Here is a 20,661-nt window from a genome sequence, read left to right as displayed (position 1 = left end):
TAAGACTCAGAGAGGATAGGAAAGGTACCCAAGGTCTACTACTCAGTGTCAGAGCCAGGATACAGATCCGGGACTTTCTCAGAGTCCTCACCTTCGCACTCTTTTGCCCCCTGCAGGTGGCCCCGTTTTGTGGTGAATCTCAAGGTCGGAGATGGACAAAGAGGAGGCTGGGGTGGGAGGGGGCAGGCAAAGGTCCTGCCATGCCAAGGAGTTGGGGTTTTCATCTGTGGATTTTTGGGAAGCCATGGAAGAATCAATGAGCAGGGCACACCAATGATCCGATGTTTGTTCCTGAGCGATCTCGTGCTGCTTTGCAGAATATGACAGAGTAGAGGGAAGGGGCAGGGGAACGGCTCTTGCCTAACACCGTGCCCAGGTGAGGAATTAAAAGGGGTGGACTTGGGCGGTGAGGGGAAGAATGGAGAGCAGAGGGTGCAGGGATGTCCAGGAGGAGAAACCGCCAGGAGGTGGTTAGCGGGGGCTGCGACGGGGAGGGGAGGGCAGAACCCAGGCTGATCCCTGTGTCGTCTGCCTGGGCAACCTCCATGAAGCCTCTTGCCTCCCCCAGCCCCAGCCCGAGACCGGAGCTGCCTCCCCTTCGCCCCCAGAGGTTGTGTGGTCAGGTACACACCCCGTCCCGGCCCCCATCATTTACTCTGTAACTATCTCTGGAGCCACCTGACTGTGAGTTGTCCAAGGGCAGGGGCCCTGGGTCAGGCAGCTCTGTATCATTAGCACTGGGCGTGGCATTTGACACACTCCCCGTGCAACATATATCAGCTGTGCTCACACACTGAGCAGCGTGCTGTCTGTGCTTCAGACGCTGTGCTAAGTGATCAACAACACATAACTGACGCCTGCCTCCATAGGGCTTCCCTTCCAGTGGGTGGGGAGATGAGAAACGAGGAAGCCACCTGGCAGCCTGCGGGGCACCAGTGGGGGCTGAGATGGTGAACCAAGTTGTCCCTGATGCCCCAACAGACAGTAGGCTCCAGGAGAGCGGAGATTTTTGCCCTTTTTTCCACCGCTCTACGTGCAATGTCTAGAACAGGAACTAATGAAATGAATAGAGGAATACTTACAATCGGTGCTACAAAGAAAAAGACCAGGGTGCCAGGAGAGCAAAGGAAAAGGGAAACATCTAAGAAGAGAGGTCAGGGAAAGCACCTTGAGGAGGTGACGTCTTAAGCTAAAGTCTGTGGCGTGAGCAGTTGGCCATGTGACATTGGGGAGGAGAGGAAGCTGCAGCCCGGGCTGAGGGAACAGGGAATCAGTGAAGGAACAAATGAAGTCCCACCCGGTTGGAAAGGCAGCGAATCGTAGCCCAGGGTCAGACTCTCCTCTCCCTCTACACGGCACTGCTCTTCTTGGAGCACATCCAACGGTGAATTTATCCAGACATGAGAAGCAGTTCCTTCTCTACAGACATTGTCATAAAAAGGATTCCAATTTGGTATCACAAATTGAAAAACCTGGGGAGAAGACAGTAAGGTTGATCACAGATGATAGGAATAAAACAGCAGAGAACGGGGAAAGCACATATGCAGAGCCCAGTCGTGATGGAATTTTGAGGGTCTTTGAAGCACGCATCTCGTGTTCGCCAGCTTGCTTCTGGTCGAAGGAGAGAGAGGGAAAGATAAACACTTATAGAGGGGAATTCTGTTAGGCCAGATAACAGGAAGCTGCATGCGTGATTTCCTCCAAGTCAGAATTTGGCTTATGGATTTGCAGTTCTGGGCCCTGATGTCAGATTTGGTCGGCACCTGGTCAGGAGGGTCAAGGTCACATGCCTTTTCAGGCAGGGCTGTGGAGCCCAGGGAGTCCCCTTGCAGGAGGGCAAGGGGACTTGGTTCCCTTGTGTCCCCAGCAGGGGCTGGCGCTGGGCTTGGAGGGAAGATCCAGACCAGGACAAGGGTGTCTGAGGGCCAGCCCCCAGCCCCACGGCCTTCCTGAAAGGAGATCTCAAACTCTTGAACCATCCTGCTCTGTTCATTTTTTTTTTTTTTTGCGGTACGCAGGCCTCTCACTGTTGTGGCCTCTCCCGTTGTGGAGCACAGGCTCCGGACGCGCAGGTTCAGCAGCCATGGCTCACGGGCCCAGCCACTCCACGGCATGTGGGAACTTCCCGGACTGGGGCACAAACCCACGTCCCCTGCATCGCAGGCGGACTCTCAACCACTGTGCCACCAGGGAAGCCCAATCCTGCTCTGTTCTTCCTCTCCCCCGACCTGGTCCTGATTCCATGGTCTGCACATGCCCCTCTCCAACGCCTTGGACCTCGTTGCCAAGTGCGCCCTTAAACCTGACTTCCCCGAGGTCACCCCTACCCAGGAGTCCTCTCCAGCACTAGCAGCTCGTGTCCACAGGCCCCGTGAACTTCACATTTGAGCGGTGGGCTCGTGCGCTCGCTCTCCAGTGCTGTTCCACCTACGTGCAAACCCTTCTCCTTTGACCTAAGCTGTCTCCACCTCTGCCACTCGCTACCCTCCTCATGGATGTCACCAGCCTCTTCCTCTCCACTCTGGGTCTCGCCATCACCTTGCCTCTCGTTTCTCAGCCTTCTCCCATCCTGTCAGTGCGGACCTTGCTCTCTGGCACCTCTGAAGCCTTCGCTCCACCCACCTGCTCTGGGGCCCCTCGTCCCTTCCGCTCCCCCACCCGTGCCTCCCTCTACTCCATTCACCATCCTTCTCTTGGCCTCTCCATCCCCGTCCCCTCCCCCTCCTCTGTTCACTTCCTTCCTCCTTCAGCCTGAGACCGTTGCATCACACATCAGCCATTCCTTGAACAGTATCCTTGACTCCCTGCCCACCGCCCTGCCATTTCTCCACGTGCACGTGAACCAGGTTCTGAGGGATCTGGGACAAGCCACACAGCCCTGCTCGGTGGCAGCGCCCCTGTAAATGAGCTGTCTCCACCCTCCGTGGAACCCAGGGTGCATGGCGGCCCTTCCAGCCATGATTCCTCTTCTCCAGGTGACTGTTGCAGACGTTCTCGTCAACGTCGCATCCTTTTCCCCACACCTCGTCCCTCACCTTCAGCAAACATCATGACACGGCCTCCTCCTCCACTAGGAAAGTAGAGCCTGTGTCATCACAAGATCTTCAACCTCCCGCTCTCCTACCTGAAAGCTCGCTGTGATCACCTCTTCCCTCTTCCCCCCATCACGAGGGAAGGGGAGCTTCCCGGTCTCTAAGCTGAGCCCCACAGTGTGCGCTGGGCCCCGGCCTCCTGCTTCTCCATAGCCTCGTGCTGCCACTGCCCATTTCAGCTAACCAGTGTCTCTCATTCAGTTATATCCATTCACATTCTCTCTCTCTCTCTCTCTCTGCCCTCCCCTAGCATTTAATTATGGTCAAGTGTCTTCGACCTTAAAAAGCCTCTTCAGCTGCCCCCTCAAGGCCATATTCCTCATAGTTGCCACCTGAATTCTCCCTATTGCTTCACTTCTTAGAAGTGCCTTCTTTATGAGTCACCTACTCTCCCATCAGTGCCGGGCCGGCCCCATCATCACGCTCAGTCTCCCGCCAGTATCCACTGAGCTCCTTCCACTGACCTGCCTTCCAGTCCTTTCTAAACTTCCCTGCCACATTCGATGCTGTTGGTCTCCTTCCTGAAACTCATTCTCCTCTAAGCTTCTGGGGCTCCGCTCCCTGCAGGATCTTAGACTCGCCTTCTGCTGGTCCCTGCAGTGTCCCTAGCTGTTCTGTCCGGACTGATGTCTCCCCTTGGGTGGTCTCATTCTTCTCATGACCCTCTATGAGCTGAATCCAAATTCTGTATTTCTAGACCAGATTCTCCTCGTGGGCGTAAGACCCACGTAGTCCCTTTCTACTAGGTATGTCCCCGTGGAGGTGCCGAGTGACCCTCCAGCCCTGCTCCTCCCGCATCTCGTGAAGATGGAAGCACACCCAGTACCCAGGCCAAGCCCTGCAGTCATCGTAGCCCCTGCCTCCCCTTTATCCCCTGTCTGCTCACTCTCAGTGTGGCCTGTGGCTTCTTCCTGCTTTAGACCTCCCAAGTTCTTCTGCCTCTCCCCATCCCCTCTGCCTGTGCCCAGTCCAGGATGCTGTCAAAACAGCTCCCATAGGCTTCCCTGGTGGCTCAGTGGTTGAGAGTCCACCTGCCGATGCAGGGGACGCAGGTTCGTGACCCGGTCCAGGAGGATCCCACATGCCACGGAGCGGCTGGGCCCGTGAGCCATGGCCTCTGAGCCTGCGCGTCCGGAGCCTGTGCTCCGCAACGGGAGAGGCCGCAGCAGTGACAGGCCCGCGTACCGCAAAAAAAAAAAAGCTCCCAGATCACTGGGAGCCTCCCTCTAGAACGGAACCTCCATGGTGGCAGGGCCTGTGTCTGCCTTGTTCTCTGTCGCACCCACAGTGCCCAGCACAGTGGCTCATGCTAAGGAGACACTCAAATGTTTGTTGAATGAATGAATGATCTCCCTGCCTCCAGAACTGCTGCCCCTATACCGTTCTCCAGGCAGCAGTCAGGGTGACCTTTTAAAATCCACACTATGAAATGCCAAGTGGAATGAAACCCTTTCCTGAGCCCCCATTGCCTACACTCTGAAGTCCAGTCTCATTAGCAGGTCGAACAGGCCCTTTTTTGTGGGTTTGCCCTGCCTGCCTCTTCCAGCCTCATCTCTCATCACCTGGCAGAAAGTACTCATGCTTGTGGAAAGACAATGTGACATGGTGGTGAAGAGCCCTGGAACCATACAACCTGGGTTTGGACCTCAGATTCACCATTTCCTGGCTCTGTGACCTTGGATAATTACATCACCTCTCTGTGCCTCAGTTTCTTCACCTTTCAAATGGAGATAATAGCACCTAGGTCACCGTGTACCGTAAGGATGGAATGATTCACTCTATGTAAAGTTCTCAGAGTGGCTGCCAGCACATAGTCAGCGCTAGAGTGATCAGTTCTATAACTAAAAGTTCGTTATGATCGTAACGATTAGTTATCATCACTGCTGTCACTGCAGTCCTGCAAACAGCCTCTGAGGCTCTGCATGGGCTCCTCCCCCACCTGAAGGGTCCTTCCTCTCCTCTCCCACCCACTAACGCCTTTCTCTTCTTCCCAGCTTTATTGAGATGTAATTAACATATAACATTGTGTAAATTTAAGGTGTACAACGCGTTGATTTGATATATGTACATATTGTGAAATGATTACCACAATAAGGTTACTTAACACACCCATCACCTCACCTTACAGTTTGTGTGTGTGTATATGTTGAGAACTTTTAAGACCTACCCTCTTAGCAACTTCCAAATATACAATACACTGTCGTTAACCAGAATCACCATGCTGTACATCATGTCCCCCTGACTTATTCATCTTATAACTGGAACTTTGTATCCTTTTACCACCTGCACCTATTTCCCCCACCCCGCTCTTGTCAACCACCATTCTACTCTGTTTCTATGAGTTCATTTTTTTTAGATTCCACATATAAGTGAGATCATACGGTATTTGTCTTTCTCTGTACAACTTATTTCACTTAGCATAATGCCCTCAAGTTTCACCCATGTCACAAATGGCAGGATTTCCTTCTTGTTTGTGGCTGAAAAATATTCCATTGTATGTGTGTGCCACATTTTCTTTACCTGTCCATCCATCAGTGGACAGGTAAGTTGTTTCCATGGCTTGGCTGTTAGTAAATAATACTGCAATGAATCCTACATACCCCTTTCACCTGCTGGCTCCTACACAGACTTCAGACCTCAGCTTAAAAATCCTCCAAGAAGGCCTCCTCCAAGAAGCCTTCCCTGATGCCAGGGTTGGGATTGGGCTGAGATGAGAGAGACACTCACCTTGGGCATAATTTTAAGGGAGGCACCAAAGAACTCAGTAATTAAATAATATTTTAATGTAGTATTTTTTAAAAACCAAGATTAATGCAAAATATCTATGATAAAAAAAAAACATTTCAATAATGACAGACTCTGATGGCCAGGACTAGGGTGAGACAAGTGAGGTGAGCTGTGCAAGTGCTGGGTCGGATCTGGTCTTTTTATTAAGTTCTGGTGCTTTTCTTCATGTTGGATTTGATTTATATGCATCAATTTTGATTGTCTAAAAACATAATATTGCACTAAGATCGTATTTGTCTAGATGGCTGAGTTTTTGTGCTCCCTACAATTTTGTGTGCAAGGTTAGTGCATCGCTTCCCGCACCCTGTTTCCAGCCCCACCCTCCAAGTTTGAGTTGTGTTGCTCCTCCTGGGCACATCCATGGCACAAATCACCCTGTGTCATAAACACTTGCTTCCTTGTCAGGATTGTTCGGTCCTTGAGACCAGAGCCCACGTCTAGGTCTCAAGTGTCTGGCACAGCCACTGGCACACAGTAGGTGCTCATTAAATGCTTCTGATCGCACTGACGGCAGGAGAAATTGGATGGGTGTGGAAACAGCCAGGCCTGCACAGTGGAGAGGGCTGGGCAGCTTCTTCCTCCCGCTCAGGATGCTTGTTCTCTGGAGCTGATCACACCTTCAGAGTAGCTGCTGTGGTCTAAGATGCAGGCAGGTGGACCCCACATTTACATCTTCTACAGCATGCTGGAGCCTCACCAGGACCCCTTAAACCTGGGTCCTGTCCCAGGCAGTGAGCGCCAGCTCTGTCTTCAAACACTGGGTACCTTCTTCCAGGTCTCAGGGTGCCCACAGTGACAGTCCTCGCCAGGGCCTCACGCCCCAGAGAGAACGTGTTTGGGGACACTGGAAGAAAGAGGGCCTCGCTGCTCACTTTTGCAGGCTGACTTGTCCCGGGGCCCATCTTCCGTTCCTTCTGATCCCCTGGGGCTCTGGGACCTGGAGCCAAGGGGCCACCTTCCTGGGAATGCCTCAGTGGCTGCCTTCCCCCAGCCCTGGCCGGAGAAGAGCCAACTTCAGAGGAGGGTTGAGGTGTGCTTTCAGGCTGTGTGTAGAGGGACAGGCCAGGGGCACGTGTGAGATGAGAGGCGGGTGAGCTGACCTGCCCTTGCGTCCTCAGGCCTGGTGTCTGCTCACACAGACACCTCTTCTCCCCCCGAACCCAAGGACTCTTGCTGTTTGACTCAGATCTCTTGCTCTCTTTCACACACACACACACACACACACACACACACTCCCACAATCCCAGCCAAAGAATGCCTTGTTCTGCCAGTAGTAGGGAACCATGAATGTGACAGTCAACAGCCCATCCATGTAAGGTGGCAGTACTCGGGGCTCACCTGACCAGCCCACAGGGCCCAACAGCTGTGGTAAGAAAGCTTTTGCAGAATCACCCGTGTCAGGGACATGCACAGCAACTTCGGGGACTATGGCTCCTGGCAGCCCTTAATGGTGCCTACGGAAAACGCAGGGTTCCTTTGGCCTGACAGTCCTGGGAAGGTGTCCAAAAACTTCCTCTTACTCCAGCCGCCTCTCTCCCGAATCATAGGACTCCTGCCGTCCTCACCTCACCATCTGTCACAGCAGCCATGACTCGCGTCCTTCCTGCAGGGTGCCCTCCTCTCTGGGAGCAGAGCTTCTCCTCCTTGCCCGCCCTCTCTCCTGCTTCTTCCTCCCTGCCTCCCTGGCCTTCATCTCTCACAGCACCAAGCACGGGGCTGGTGGAGGCAGGGGCAACTCAGGGGGAAACTCCAGGGACTTGGCCAGGACAGACTCCTTTCCTGGAACGTCGGGGTCCTGATTGTCTCTACCACGAGGCAGCCAGCCCATCATGTCCCCAGATCCCAGACCCTCAGAGCTGTCTCAGGGAACCCACTCCCTGTCTGATTCACCACTACTGAATCAAATGAACTTTAAAGGCATACTTAATGAGTCATGTGTTCCATTTTACCTGCTCCCGTCTTAAATTGAATTAAAAATGTATCTTCATGAAAGTGCTTCCATATCAGAAGGCAGTGAATACTGATTCTCACTTAATCTCTGGTTGGGGGAAAGGCAAGCAGCAAAGCGTCAGCCACCTTCTCATCTTGCGCTTGCCTTTCCTGCTCAGGAAGGGACTGAGCTTAAAATCTATCAAGTGACGTAAGTAATCTGAATGCAAGTCAAGTCAGTAAAGATCTCTCCGAACTGTGAGCTTGTGAATTCCTAGGACAGGTGTCTCACACAGAATGTAGACCCACCTTCCCTGAATGAAAATATCCAAGCACTTGGAACACTCTATGTGGACATAGAGTCCAGGCATTTGAGAGCAGGAGGGCCTGATCCTCCCAAGAGGCTGTTTTAAACACGACCTTGCAGGGCTTCTCATCAAAAGCCCACCTGGGTCCCTCCGAGCCCAGCCTCGTGGCGGAGGTGCAGCATGGCCTTCCAGCTCCGAGAGGCATGGAGTCACCACGTGTCTCTGTTTTCTCTTTTCCTGTCTTGCAGAGATCGAGCAGGGCAGTTGTGGAGATCCTGGCATACCTGCCTACGGCTGGAGGGAAGGCTCCTGGTTTCGCCACGGTGATACACTCCAGTTTGAGTGCCAGCCGGCCTTTGAGCTGGTGGGGCAGAAGGCAATCACGTGCCAAAAGAATAACCAGTGGTCGGCTAAGAAGCCAGGCTGCGTGTGTAAGTGAGCGGGGAGGGGGCCGCTTCGGGGTCTCCACCGAGAGGCCGGGGGCCCATTTCCTAGCTAATCCGGACCCCATCCTTGGGAACCGCGTAGGTCGTAACCGTAGCTTCACTCTGGTTGGTTTCTTCTCCTTCTCAAAACGTTGCTGGCTGAGTCCTCATTTCTGGCAGTGACGTGGGTCATAGCACTGAGAATGATTGCTCTTGACATTGGGGGGCCTTCTTCAACGCCATCTTACTCTCCCTGGTGACCCTTGAGGGCAACGTCAGACCCCGACATTTCCTCCTCACCCTTCTTGCTGTCATTGACGCCATATAGTCGAGCCAGGGCAGAAGGTGCTGGCGATTTCATTAGACTGTAGACTCTGTGCCAGCCTTGGGGTACCACGAGACACTGTGGCCTTGCGGGGATATATACAAAGCGTCATCAGATTGCTTCCTCCTGCATTGGATTTAGGGAGGGATGGGGATCAAGCTGTCTTTGAATTGTTGATCTTTCAGAGAAAGGGTTGGAGTTGCGTGCTCTGTGCTCCGGAGATAACAAGGAATCCTTTCTTCCTTTCTCTGGGATGGTCTGACCTCACTTTCCGGCGCAAAGAATACTTTAAGTCCTGGCTCCCAGGGAAATTGGCAAGTGTGAGGGGAGTGTGTATAGAGGAGCAGGCTTGGTCTTTGTTGAGAAATCAAAGGTTCCACCTCTCGGGGCTGTCACCTCTTCTTCTCCCGGCCCGTGCCACTGCTCCTCTCCATCTCTTACAATCTGCTTCCCTCTGGGAAGGGCAGACAGACTGACCCTCTGATCTTTCTTGCCATCTCAGTGGGCTTCTCAGAGCCTTGGAGTGCTGCTTCATAGAGAGTGGCTGCCCCTTGGGGCCGGGGAGAGGAATGACATGGGAGACTATAAGGGAGTATCTGTGGTGACAGAGAGTTTGGCAGGTGAGTTGGTGAGTTGGGTCATACCACGGTGATTCTACTTTTCAAACAAAAAATCACTTTGTGTAGTTGACAAAGCATTTTTGATGACTTGCGAGCTTATGTAAAAATTCTTGCGGAGGTTTAAAGATCAAATCGTTCTTAGATACACATTAAGCATTACACATTCCCTTATTGAAAAAAATAAAATTGCATGAAATTGGCTGCCCATCTCTGGCCCAGTGTGGTTAGATATGTGTACCCTGAAAGCCAAGGGGACCAGAGGGGCAGGGGAGGTTAGCAGGGGGCAGCTCCGGGCAGGCAGGAACAAAGGGCCTGACAGTCTAGAAACGAGCCCAGGGCAGAGTGGGTGGGTGGAATGGAGTTCCACAGGGTGGGTCAGAGGCAGGACCTCAGAAGGCAAAGGTCCAGACTGTGGGAGTCCCAGGCAGTATGGGTGTTCCATCTCTGAAATCCATCTAGGTGAGACAAGGCAGGGAGAACTGGAAAGGGTCAGGTCTCTGGGGCAGAGAGCTGGCAGGAGTGAAGTGTGTAGCAGAGCCAGCCAGCCACTTGGAACCAGGATAAAGTTCCCTGCCCCACAAGCTGAGAGATGCTGGGAGCAGAACGCTACCGGGGTTGTGGGGGGGGTCTGTCACTCAAGCCCTCCAGGAATTTACTTGACCCTTTGGCTCTTAGAAGTAGTTTCAGGAAATCTTTCTAGAACCTTCTGTAAGTGCTGCTCAGCAGGCCCCTCGTTTCCAGGAGGAAAGCTGACAGGATGCTGGGTACTGCTTACAATCACCTGAGAAGAGGTGAGGGCAGAGAAGTCCTGGAAAATATGGGACGGTGCTCTCTGTGGTTTAAAATAAGGAAGAGGGGCTTCCCTGGTGGCGCAGTGGTTGAGAGTCCGCCTGCCGATGCAGGGGATACGGGTTTGTGCCCCGGTCCGGGAAGATCCCACATGCCGCGAAGCGGCTGGGCCCATGAGCCATGGCCGCTGAGCCTGCGCGTCTGGAGCCTGTGCTCTGCAACGGGAGAGGCCACAACAGTGAGAGGCCCGCGTACCGCAAAAAAATAATAATAATAATAAAATAATAATAATAATAAAATAAGGAAGAGGAGCCCCAGGCTTACTGATGAGAACTGTGAAGCAGGCACTCTGGGGGGCTAGGATGGCATTTCTTCTTCTGAATGATTCTGGGAGATGGGGGATGGTATCCCCAAGGTACACCCATTACTAGGGCTGTTCTGGTCATTTGGGCTTAAGAGACACAGCTTGAGTCTCAGGGATGCTGGCCTCAGTGGAGGAGGCCAGGGAGAGCCAGCTGGCCCCAGGCCTTTGTACCACAAGCAAGGTCACGAGTGAGTACCATCTGTCCGCTCTCTACTAAGTACCCAGCCCCTAAGCTGACGCATCCCTAGGTCCTGGGCTTTGCCCTCAGGTGGTGAAAGATGGTACTAAGAAAATCCGGGTTCTCTGAGAGAACTTTGGATTCAACATCTGGAGACCTGTGTCTTAGTCCCGGCTCAGTTTTGTGACTATGGCCAGGGCAACTTCTCTCTGGAGTTTGGTTTACTAATCTATCCGATGGGGTGGCACTCCCCAAATTCTAAGCCTCTATGATCGTATTTATAGAAAAAGACAACTATGACATGGACAGTCCTCACATGTTCCATCGTGAATACTTGGAAACCACTTTCTAAACTGGGTCATTTACAGAGCAGCTCCTGCTTCGAGGGATAAAGTTAAAATTTGGCGTTCTGCCTGATCCCAGATCAAATATATCATAGTGTGTGATCTGCAGAAAAGGGACAACATCTGTAAGCATTTATAAAAATATAAAATAGTACAGTCAGCCTCTGTGTTTTATAACGTGATCATAAATGTACATAGAAAAGCACCTCTAGCAAACGTTAGCTTAAGTGTCCTACATGTTAGCACACATTATTCACAATAAATATTAACACAGTATTTAGCAAACAGCACTGTTCTTTCCTTCTGAGGGTTTAGAAGAGGATTGGGGGGAGGTTTTGATGGCTCAAGTTTCTTTGAACAGTTGTCCAAAAAGTGCACAGCAGTGCATTGTTCTTCTCTTGAAACATTTTCTTCAAAACAGTTCCTTACTCGGGAATTGCCTGCCTGCCGAGACTACACAAGTACACTGTTGCCTTCATGTTCCAAAGCATTTTCTGTAGCAAGCAGAGACTTCAGAATCATTTCGTTGGCTTTCGATCTGTCCTCACAGCAGTAGATGCTCGATACATGGTCTTTTTTTCACTCGGTTTTAAAGAAGATGATGTTTCTTGCAGTGAAAAGCATTTTGGAAGAAAAGGTAGAGCCAGCTTCTCTCCTCTTGCTCTCTCTTCTTCCTTGGCTAATTCACATCTCCAGGGATCACTGCTCCAAATCAGGTGGCACCAGTGCCACTTTCCATCCATTCAACAGTATTTACTGTGTGTCTACCCCGTGCCAAGCGCCAGGCATTGGAGTCAGAGCTCTTTGGGCTCTGCCTGGGAAACATGCTCAGCCTGGGGTCCTGGTGAGAAAGCTCCCCACAGGTTACACACACTCTTCACCTTCCTCACAGGAACATCGAGAGCCTGTCCACTTATTCCTCCACAACAAGAGATACAAGGGAAGGAAGGTACAAATAAGTCTGATGGTGGTTTGCACAACACTTGATGCTTTGTTGACAGGCTAGCAGAATTCTTCACACTTCATAAGGAAGCCAGGAAACCAATTATCAGTCCATTAACAGCCACTTGCTGGAGAAGTTTCAAAACAGCCTTCACCAGAGAAACGCCAAGACTGCAAAAGTGCCAGCTTCCCCTCACCCTTTTGTAAACCACCACGAGAAGGTGTGAATCCTAACTGCTCAAGTGCCTAATGTATATGGCATAGGTGTGAAATGGGAATATACTGAGATGTATACAGTGTGAGTTACAAACCAGCAGCCAAAACTTGAGAGACCAAGGGAGGGAGAAGTGGGTCCTCTGGGGCTCAAAGATAATGTCACAGATGATACAGGGCTGGAGCTGGGCCTTGAAGGGTTGGGAGGTAAAGGAGGGTGCTCCACACAGGGATGCTACAGGAAATGGTCCTCTCCTAGCACCCTCCTGTCCCTTGCTCCCCATGTTCCTCCCCCTAACCGCCCCTATGCTCTGGACACACACACACACACACACACACACACACACACGTTGCTGGACAGAGAAATAGATTGAGTCCTAGGGTCATCAGGATCCTCAGCCTCAGCACTACTGACATTTGGGGCCAGATGATTCTTTTGTGTCGGGGGCAGTCTTGTGCATTGCAGGATGTTTTAGCAGCAGTCTTATTCTCTACCCGCTAGAAGCCAGTAGCACACACACCCACCTCCCGCTGCCAGTTGTGACAGCCAAAACTGTCTCCAGACATCACCATACATCCTCTGGGGGAAAAGCCACCCAGGATGGAGAACCACCAGTCTAGGATAACCTAGTCTTGTCAAATTCTAAATACAATGAAATCTGTATATTTGCATTTTGTGTTAGATCATGATTAAAATCTATAGAATAGTGACAGTGAGGAAGCATGGGATAAGGGAAGATGCCAGCATTTATTACATGTTTCTTTTTTGTTTTTTTTTTTAGATGCTGGGTGTAGGAGTTAATTAATTAATTAATTAATTAATTATTGCTGTGTTGGGTCTTCGTTTCCGTGCGAGGGCTTTCTCTAGTTGTGGCAAGCGGGGGCCACTCTTCATCGCAGTGCACGGGCCTCTCACTGCCGCGGCCTCTCTTGTTGCGGAGCACGGGCTCCAGATGCGCAGGCTCAGTAGTTGTGGCTCACGGGCCTAGTTGCTCCGCGGCATGTGGGATCCTCCCAGCCCAGGGCTCGAACCCATATCCCCTGCATTAGCAGGCAGATTCTCAACCACTGCGCCACCAGGGAAGCCCCTATTACATGTTTTATGTCATTGGGAAGATAGGCATCCTCCCTACAACGTTATGGAATATTTATTCTCTCATTTTTACAGAGGAAAACAAAGCTCAGGGAGACAAGGTACATAGGCTCAGAGGTTATAGAACCATTAAATGATGGGCTGGAATTTAAACCATTAATTGACAGAGCAGGCTTCTACTCCATATCCTGTAGTCTCTCTATGGCACCAGACATCCAGAATCCAAGGGGTCATCTGCAGCAGGAGAAACAAGGAAGTCCTAGGACAACAAAATTCGTCCAGACTACAGAAACAAACTGTTGTCTGTGTTACCCCCATGAAGAGACAGAGATTGACAAGAGTGAAACAAGTTCATGAAGGCTAGACCCATGACCCTTGTTGGGACTACATCAGTATTTGCACACCAGTATGCAACATACTGGTGTCAAAGGCATTTCCTCATCTTTACTTTTTCTCATTCCTTCTACCCATCCATTTATCCATCCATTTTGATTTATTGAGCACCTGCTATGTACAGAGTCAGCTGCATAAGAGGGTATGGCTTTTCCTGGTAAAATTCTAAACTGGAGGGCCTCTGGGGATGGCCCTGCTCAGCTTGTAGTGCCATGTCCTATGTAATGTGCTGTTAACCCTTTCGATAAGCATCTGGGGCTTAAGGGCCGCTACTCAACACAGGCTTTTGGTATATTCTAGTATTTTAAAAGTTTAAATGAATAAGATACTCTTAATTCATTTCCTTAATCATTTTCAAATTTGGCCATTCCTTTTTGATTCTTATGCGTGTATACACATATTTTGTATGGTTTTAATCAAAGTGAACGTACCGTCTCGCATTCTGTCTCTTCAAGTTCGCATTATATTGCATACCTTGCCGTGCTACTACATGTCTTTTGTAGTTATCATTCTTCATACCTATGGAATATTCTGTCTAGTGAGTGGACCATAACTTAGGCTACCAATGATGTTCAATTATTTTTATACAAGGCTATAATGAACATCCTCAAGTGTATGGCCTTTTTTTTTTTTTCTTCTCTTGAATTGTTTTCTTAAGATAAGTTTCCAGGAGTGACATTGTTGGGCCAGAGTAGAACATTTAAAAATAGCTCTTGATGTATACTCCTATGTTTCTCCCCCAAAATGTTGTGCCAGGTCATAATGTCAACAGCAAAAGCTTTAAGGTTAAAACTAAGATTCGTATAATACATGTCCTTCCCATCCAGAAATATGGCATAGATTTCTCTTGCGTTCATCTACTTCCCCTTTTCTAAATATAACAACTTTGTGGTTTCCTTCATATAGGTCACATATATCTCTCGTAACCTCTACCAGCATCGCCAAACCTCAAGTATTTGTGCGGCCTTTTAAAAGTTGCTAATTTAATAGGTATAAGTTGAACACATCCCTCCAGCACACCCTTGTCAACTTCCGCAAAGTGCCAAATATTATGATAAGTGCTGCGAATGTAGAGACGAACTGTGCACAGCCCTTGACTTCAAAGAGCTCGCTCTAACATGAAGATAGACATAATTATGTAAATTAAAGTGGGCTCTTGTGGTTCAAAATTTAGCTTTTCAAATAGAAAGCATTGGTGAATCAGATGCATTTAGAACCTGCCCCATGAAGATTCATTCTTTTATTTAACACATATTCATTGGGGGCCAGCGATGGGGCAGGCATCGTAGTGGGTGTGGAACAGGGAAGCAACAGCCCCTCTGCTCTTACAGCATAGACTTAGGTCATCGCTATTAGAAGAGTTGGGGCTCAAAGAGGGGAGGACAGATTTGAAGCCCTGCTGGGAAGGGAGCTACCCTAGTGACAGTACTGGGTTCTGAGAAAGGCCAGGGGGTCTGGACCTCTGCAAAAGGAGGATGTTCATTGGATACATTGACACACATACACACACGCGTGCACACACGTATGCACAGTCTGTGTACTTGATTTGCAGTGGTTCCTAAAGGACTTGGACCGCGGTCGGACTGCTGCCGACCGTGGGTGAGTGAAAGAAGAGAGGTGGGGTCCATGGGAGTAGGGTCTGGAGAGACTGGTTGGTACCCATGGCTGGAAGCATGCCCCTGTTGGAACAAAAGGTATGAAAGTGATGTCAGGATGTCCATTACAGGACCCTGGACAGAGACTCCAGTCCTGGCCTTTCTCCAGCTGGCCTGGGTCCAGTCCTGCCCAGCAAGGACATGGGGCATTTGCTATTTGTAACCCCCGTGTAACAATTGTCTGTCCTGACGTGTGGCTACGAGAGTATCATGTTGGTATTTTCCTTTCCAGTTTGAAGGATCTTTCTATTTGATACACATATCTTCCCAATCTCTAGCTTTCTTTTTTCTTTCTTTTTGTTTTGCTATTTTACATTGTACAGTTCTTTTACATTTTTATATAGACAAGTCTCTTGATATTTGTGATTTCTTTTCAAAGCTGACAAACTTATCATTCTGCCACAGATCTAAGAAACAGCTTGTTGTATTTTTAGTTATTTGTCAGTAATTTGTTTTTTTTTTTAAATATAATTTGTTATTCCATCTGGAGTTTATTTAGATGAATGCATGATATTGTCCAAACTATTACACAGTTTTCCAACATGATTTATTAAGTAATTCATTTCCCTTTTGATTTGAGAGAAATGAATTGTTCTATCACATTCTGAATCCTCAAATGTAGTTGTCTATTTCTTGACTCACCACTTCGTTCTGCTGCTCATTTCTATCTTAGCACCAGTGTTGAGTAATTTTAATTGTTGTTTTATAATATGTTCTAATATCTGGCAGAGCTGGAAACTACTCCTTCCTCCCTTAATTATTTTCTCTTTCAGAATATTCATTGTTATTCTCATCTGTTTGCTGTTCAAGATTAATTTTAGAATCATTTTGTCATAGTAAAAAAAAATCCTATTGGGATTTTGTGTGTGTGCTCCTATTAAACTATAAATTAACTTGAGGAAAATAGGCATTTTTATACTACACAGCCTTCCCATCCAGAAACATGGTGTGTCACTCTCTTTGTTCATCTACTTTCATTTTTCTAAATATAACAGCTTTGTGGTTTTCTTCACATAGGTCACATACGTCGCTTGCTAGCTGTATTTTTAAACAGGCAGGTGCTTTTTCACTCCCCTCCCACCTCGACCGCAGTGCCCTGTGCACACATGAAGCATGTCCCGTTTTCCCTCCTCTCTGTGGCTGAATCCTGGCGTTCCCCCTAAATATATAATCCCAGGTTTTCCAGGACAAGTGCGATTTCAAGCATCCTTTCCTTTGTCCCAGAAAATATGATCACAATAGCTAGAGTCCTTGGAAATTGCCTCTTTCAAATGTTCAGAGCCAGAACCGGGATCAGCTGAGGTTTGAAAACGTCAGCCTTGGTGTGAGGGGTAATATTCCTGGGAACTGCTTGTGATTGGGGCAGGGGCTGTGATCACAAGGGCGGTGTGAACTTCCTCCACTGGTGTAATGCTCTCCTCATTTCTCTGGGCTGCCTTAGAGGTCCTGTGAACACACACGTGGCCCCGGGAGAGAAGCAGGGAACCTGGGGATTGCTTTGGTCCAAGTTTGTCCATTTCAGGTCCATTCCTGGAAATTGAAAACCAGCGTGTGTAGTTCTGGGCCCCCTTCCTCTGTTACCCAGGTCCCCAGCACCTGGACACTGAAGACGTGTGGTCTCACTGTGCTAGTGATGAGCAGAGGTTGGGGCGCCTGCTCTGTAGAAGGACCCCAGTAATCCAAAAGGGTCAGTTCCTTGAGCAGAAAGTCCTGATGATGGTAAGAGCTGGGAAGCATCTCTATCTGCTCCTGCAGTGGGGAGTGGGCACTGCAGTCATGGCTGCGAAGCCTACCAGGACCACAGGGGCGGCCTGGGAAAGGTAACCCAGAGTCGAGGGAGGCTGAGGCTCGGAGAACTAACCCTGAATGAAGGGATGGCTCACAAAGGGGCCTGCCAGCACTTCCAGTCAGAATATCCAAGGAAGTAGAGTCAACACTTGTCCTACCAGGCCAGTGTGGGTCATACATCGCTTGTTACCCTTATTCTTTTTTTTTTTTTTTTTTTTTTTGGCGGTACGTGTGTCTCTCACTGTTGTGGCCTCTCCTGTTGCGGAGCACAGGCTCCGGACGCGCAGGCTCAGCGACCATGGCTCACGGGCCCAGCCGCTCCACAACATGTGGGATCTTCCTGGACCGGGGCACAAACCCGTGTCCCCTGCATCGGCAGGCGGACTCTCAACCACTGCGCCACAGGAAAGCCCACCCTTATTCTTAAATAGGCAGATACTTGATGGGTGAAGGTGGCTTCTGGGTTGAATCAGGTCCTCACCCAGGGGAACAGGGTCTACCTGTGCAGGGTATCCCAGCCCCAGCAAGAGGCTGCAGTTTCATTAAGAGCTTTACTCACAGCAGGGACTGGAGAGGAAACCAAGAACCAGAACAGAAGCTCAGTCCCTGAGCTGGGGCACACCTGGTGGGGCAGGGGTGGTAGGTGGGGAGGGTCCTGAAACTCTGTGGGTGTGCTGGGTTCCTCGCAAGCCCACCAAATGCTGACTGTAGGAAACCAGACTCACATGTTAGCCCACTGGTTTGAGGGGACAGGACTTCCGCATGACTGTCAGGCGTGGCTGGGCTGGGCTCAGGATCTGGCTGTAAGAAGTGAGTCTGTGGAATAAAAGTGTTCAGTGTACCTGGGTAGGGTCTCATCAGGCAAAGACTGGATGTGAAGGGATGGCTCACAAAAGAGGCTACCAGCACATCCAAGGAAGCAGAGTCAGCACTTTTCCTACCACACCAGTGTGGGTCACAAACAGCACTTGTTACCTTTGTTTTTAAATTGATACATTATGGGGGAAGGAGGTATCTTTGATGGCCCTGCCCAATACAAAATAGACCCAACCCAGCTAATCGTGAGAATCACTCATAGGCTTTTTAAAATACAGAATCGTGGTCTCATCCCCAGAAATTCTGATTCAGCAGGTCTGGGATGGGGCCCAGGAATGATTGTTCTAAAGCCTTCCTAAGTGATCTAGATCAGATTAGTGAACCCCACTAATAGGGGTACCGTCTGTGTGCCCGTTGCTTGCAGGGGTGTTTGGGATCATTCCTGAGGGGCTTGGTCCCCTGACAAGATGGCAGCCTCTTGAGGCATGGGGCTAGGATGTACATGGTCGTATGTTGTGATCATATGTTGTTGCTATGAGGCTGGCCAGGCTGAGGCTGCCATAACTCGGGTGGTTATGATGGTGGTGTCTTTCTGGGGTCCAAGGAATGTTGACCTCAGTATTGATATCCTAGTGAGGCATGGGATGCAAAGTTCAGTACTGTGACATTACAACTCGATGTTGCAATTGCCTGCCTTTCACTTCTCTGAATGCAGCAAAATGTGGAGGGGAGGGGCTGCTATACACCCGACAGTCGGAAAAGGGAACTGGGAAAGGGATGGGCATAATTCTAACATGGTTCTTGTCTGCCAAGAGCTCATGGTCTAGTGAGTGTGGCAAGCACATACTTTTATTATAAAGCAATCTTTGAATTACTGAGATTTATAGATGTGGCCACAAAGTGCTACCAGTATGTAAGGAAGAAAAATTTATTCCAGTTGGAAGATTCTCAGAAGATTTCTTGGAGGATCATGGGCAAAATTTCAGCCCAGCTCAACCCGGAGATATATCCAGAACCAAACTGCAGAAACAGTCTGAAGGCCATATTCCTACAGCTAAGAGTCCTGGTCCAAGGTATCTGGGGACCACAGCCACCTGGGTGGGCTGGGGGCTGAAAAAACTGACCAAGCTTTAGGGGTCTTATCCTGGACTATGACCTCTGCTTGAGGGCCGGTGGGGAATGGGTATACCAACCATTCTCATTTCAGCTTTCAGCTTTGGAATCAGAGCAAACAGGTTCTTTTCCCTTTATAAAATTTTCAAAGTTATGTGTATGCCAAGTGCATTCCCCATGCAGCAGCACAGACCGTGCCTTCTCCATGGTGCTTGCTCTGCAATGTCTGCTAAGAGAGCTATGGGAGAGACACAGCCTCTCTAGTCAGGGTCTGTTTTCACAGCTGCTGGCTCAGGGGCTGGGACTCAAAGCTCTCCCTCCCCCGTCCTGTGAGCCTCTGGATGAACCTGTCATTTCACGTGGCCAGAAGTACATCCCCATCAGTATCGGGTGTTGTGGGTGTCCTCAGGCTCTGTGGTTCCTGGGGAAGGCACTGCTCGCCTTTTCTAGGGGTTGGCTTTCAAGGAGAGCCTTGGGCTACCTCTCTTGGGGGAACAAAGACCCTTCCTCCAGTCCTATGTACAAAGGCAATCTGGGGGTCTCAGGAGATGGGCTGAGTACAGGACTGCTCCCCTTGGCTACCTGGTTAACTCCCATCTTGCTCAGGGAGTCAGGTCAAGCTCCTGGTCTTGAAGGTAGCTCTCTCAGGCTAACTGTAAACTCCCCTGGATCATCGTGGATTCCCCTGGAAGGAAATCCAAACATACTCCCTTACGATCCAGGGGAACAACCACTAAGTGTTCTTGTCCAGTCTGCAGTGACTGGTGGTCTGCGGTTATGACTGGGCTTAGGGTGGCCAGGACCATGGATAGCACTAGAATGCCTGAGTGAAGATGCTCTGCTGAGACAGCCTCAGAGGAGATGGTGGGGCTCTCTGAGGGGTCCCAGAAGCACCTTCTGAGCTTTGGGGGATGTAGTCTACACCCTTTCTTGAATTCCCCTGGCTCATAGGAAGTCTTGGGTTCTTGGGCTACATCGTGCCTGCATACTTTTCTCGCCAGCTAATACCTGTGTCTAGCTGATGAAGTTAATTCTTGGGTTCTTGGGCTACATCGTGCCTGCATACTTTTCTCGCCAGCTAATACCTGTGTCTAGCTGATGAAGTTAATTAAGAACAGTTGAAGCTAACCCCAGCAGAGGGCACAGAGGCCCACTGAGGTCTGCCCTGTGGCGAGGAGGGTCCCCACGAGTATCACTCAGAGATCCTGGGGGCTGGGCCGAGGCAGCTGTAGGACCTCACAGCAGTGAGAAGTGCTTTTGAGAAGCCTTTGCTTGGCACATGGAAAGACCGGTCATCAGGGCACCCATTCCTCACCCCACAGGGCACAGCTCCTCGGAATCCCAGACAGAACTCAAGTCTGACAGAATAGCCAACACTCAAGTGTCAGGCTGTTCAGCTCCAGGCACCTCCGTGCAGCTGACAGAATACATCTCCTTTCCTAAGTCGGTCTTCCCAGAGAAGGTGACACACGGAGTCTTAGCAGCCA

General features: G+C 50.0%; 1 protein-coding gene across 1 annotated transcript in view; it reads left to right on the top strand.

Annotated features, from left to right (window-relative positions):
• Positions 1 to 20,661, top strand: part of CSMD2 (CUB and Sushi multiple domains 2) — a 659,332-nt gene that overhangs the window by 377,761 nt on the left and 260,910 nt on the right. The window contains exon 13 of the mRNA XM_082615655.1: positions 8,365 to 8,547. Within this exon, the coding sequence (XP_082471781.1) occupies positions 8,365 to 8,547 (183 nt within the window). The remainder of the gene's footprint in view (positions 1 to 8,364; positions 8,548 to 20,661) is intronic.

The sequence above is a fragment of the Mesoplodon mirus genome, assembly GCF_964341445.2.
Source record: "Mesoplodon mirus genome assembly, chromosome: 3".
Lineage (NCBI taxonomy): Eukaryota > Metazoa > Chordata > Mammalia > Artiodactyla > Ziphiidae > Mesoplodon > Mesoplodon mirus.
The sequence above is the reverse complement of the archived record's forward strand: the minus strand, read 5'-3'. Positions and strand labels throughout refer to the sequence as shown.